This window comes from Rhagoletis pomonella, unplaced genomic scaffold (genome assembly GCF_013731165.1).
Source record: "Rhagoletis pomonella isolate Grant_MI unplaced genomic scaffold, Rhpom_1.0 Rhpom_scaffold_00003, whole genome shotgun sequence".
Taxonomy (NCBI): Eukaryota; Metazoa; Arthropoda; class Insecta; order Diptera; family Tephritidae; genus Rhagoletis; species Rhagoletis pomonella.
Window position 1 is genome coordinate 66,126,018 of NW_023458557.1, and position 2,358 is coordinate 66,128,375.

At 37.4% G+C, this 2,358-nt stretch overlaps 1 protein-coding gene across 3 annotated transcripts; it reads right to left on the reverse strand.

The window, feature by feature from the left end:
• Positions 1 to 55: 55 nt before the first annotated feature.
• Positions 56 to 1,882, reverse strand: LOC118735365 (protein valois). Of its 3 annotated transcripts, XM_036465076.1 has the most exons (6): positions 1,856 to 1,882; positions 1,285 to 1,796; positions 1,034 to 1,222; positions 803 to 974; positions 552 to 747; positions 56 to 495 (listed from the first exon to the last, which is right to left on the reverse strand). In XM_036465076.1, exons 2-6 carry the CDS (start codon positions 1,633 to 1,635, stop codon positions 315 to 317), a joined length of 1,089 nt encoding a protein of 362 aa, XP_036320969.1. In that variant the 5' UTR covers positions 1,636 to 1,796; positions 1,856 to 1,882; the 3' UTR covers positions 56 to 314. The 3 variants fall into 3 exon arrangements, with proteins under 3 accessions (XP_036320969.1, XP_036320970.1, XP_036320968.1); XM_036465077.1 differs by having other exon boundaries at positions 552 to 657; positions 1,285 to 1,869; XM_036465075.1 differs by having other exon boundaries at positions 1,285 to 1,867.
• Between the last annotated feature and the right edge of the window lie 476 nt (positions 1,883 to 2,358).

A 2,358-nucleotide genomic window follows, 5' to 3' on the forward strand; every position in this document is an offset into this window, starting at 1 on the left:
CATCGCACGTTTAATAACATAGAGTATTACTTTAAAATTTCAATTTTGTGGGAAAACGCAATAAAAGTTTGGTCAATTCATACAGTTGGTATACAAAAATACAGATGGAAAGCCACATATATTCGCAATATTTTGTGAAGTTTAGTTATCTGTTAGACTGAACATATTCTCTTTATCTCTTATTTTATTGCTTGGCGTCATCTCAAAAACGTAAACTTTGAATTACTTCTCGCTATTATTAAACATTAAATATGATCCAAGAATAAATAAAACAAAATTAAAATTTGTAATGGTTTAACTTTGGTTATAGTTGATTATAGTAAATTGTGTATACGTAGTTTGCCTTCATAACCAATAGTAAGTAGCTTCGAGGCGCCTTTCCAAACAGCGTCTCGTACAAAGTTCTGGGATTCATCATTTGTATAGATGATACTGTGGTTGTTTGCATCAATTACTTTCACAATATTTGTGTCTCCAATAACAGCTATTTTGTTTCTGGAAAATAAGTAATATAGTATTCTCAAATTTTGAATTCAAGGTTTTTTTCTTACTCTATTGGCACCATTTTGTGAATTGATCGGTTTAAGCATCTTGAGCTCTGCACAAATTTGTTTGGGAAGCGTTCATCAACTGTGTGCACAAAGCCAGACTCATCACCTAAATATATAATATGGTCATTGGCCGGAATTTCATTGGCATGGGCCCATGCCAAATGTTTAAATCGAGATGAATGATTTTCATATAGTGCTAGGAGTATATAGAAAATAATAATTCAACTTTTCTTTTTTTATATTTGTGGTACCTAATGCCGGTCTTGTAAGTCTGTCATCCCAAAGTAGTGTACTACGGTCTAAAGAGGATGTGGCAAATACAGAAGGCTCCTTATGTGACGTTGCAATGCTAGTGACTACGTCAGTATGCGCATACCGAAATGTGTGTACCGAGAAAAGGTCACCACAGCCAATATCCCAGACCTAAAAAGTAACATTTCATATACAGAAATGTTTACACAATATTTTTATGGCAAACTTACTTTCAAAGTGCCATCTTTGCTACCCGTGATTGCATGTTCTGCATTCGTCTTCACGTTCAAACAGGTAATAGGACGCATATGCTCACATTTCTCGCCTATCAAGAACATACAATAAGGTGTGTGGGGATTGCGGACTTCTGATTTGGTAGACCATAATTGGACACGGCCAGAACGCATTGCCACCATAAACTATGAAAGGAAAAATTTCAATGTATATCAACACTATAATACTATAATCGGTTTAATCTTACAATATTATCCGCAATAAATTGTAAGCAGGAAATTAGAGTTTGACATTGTAATTTGTAGCACGCTTTCGCTGGTTTCAGCGTAGTTCCATCGCCAACATTTTCAAATCCCCAAAGGGATCCAGACCATTCGCGGCCCGACAATTTATTTGTAGCTATTATCGCTTCTTGTTCTGTATTAACTGCAATACATTCCCATGGTTGATGCATGCGTATATGCCGATTTAATGGCCGCTTGGCGTAATCGCGAGAGTTCAGATTAGGATACTCTGTGTTGCCTGCAAGACTGCTATCATCTGGAGGCTGATGCTCCTCCGGTGTTCTATATAACACACAATGTTTTATGGGAAACATTTTTCTTTAAGGCGCATTTAGTGTTAAAATGGAAATGTTGAGTTTACGTAGTTTATTGCAGAGATAACGCCAATATTTTTATAGAAATAACTTTTCAAAGACTTGGTGGACGTGTTTTGAGGTTATTGCAGAGAACGTAAAGTATAGAGAAGGACCGAAAACTGTGAATACCACATTTGAATAATAATAAAGCTGAAATTAGTCAAGAACGTAAACCTACCGGTTCGTAAACCCGAGTCAGCTGACACGATCTGTCTTACCAAAGCGCCATGTAAATGAAAACTCAACACCGCAGAATTTTTCTGTAGTTGTAGCCCGTAGCGCAGAAATCTGCGGAATTTAGATTTGTCCGTGTCAGCTGATTTCTCCTTCTTTAGATGGTTGCCACTTCGTCAGTTTTGCAGATGGTAAAAAAGTTATAAGTTCCTATTCGAAATATTGTGGCGAATACTGCGGCAACACAAAGCGAACAACGAGAAATAGGCGGAATGTTCGAAGAACGACGTAGAATGTTCCACAAAGAGAAACGTCAAGTTGGATGAACACTGCGAACAGCGGGAGAAAGAGAATGAGCGATAAACTTCAGAATGTTCTAGAGTTGCCATAAGTGCCAGCGCAGGTATATAAGGCCGCCGCCACAGCGAGGTGAGTTAGTTACAAGACAACAAGGTACAAGTAAAGTGAGCAGAGAAGTGAGTTGCGAATAAGCAAGATATAAGTTTA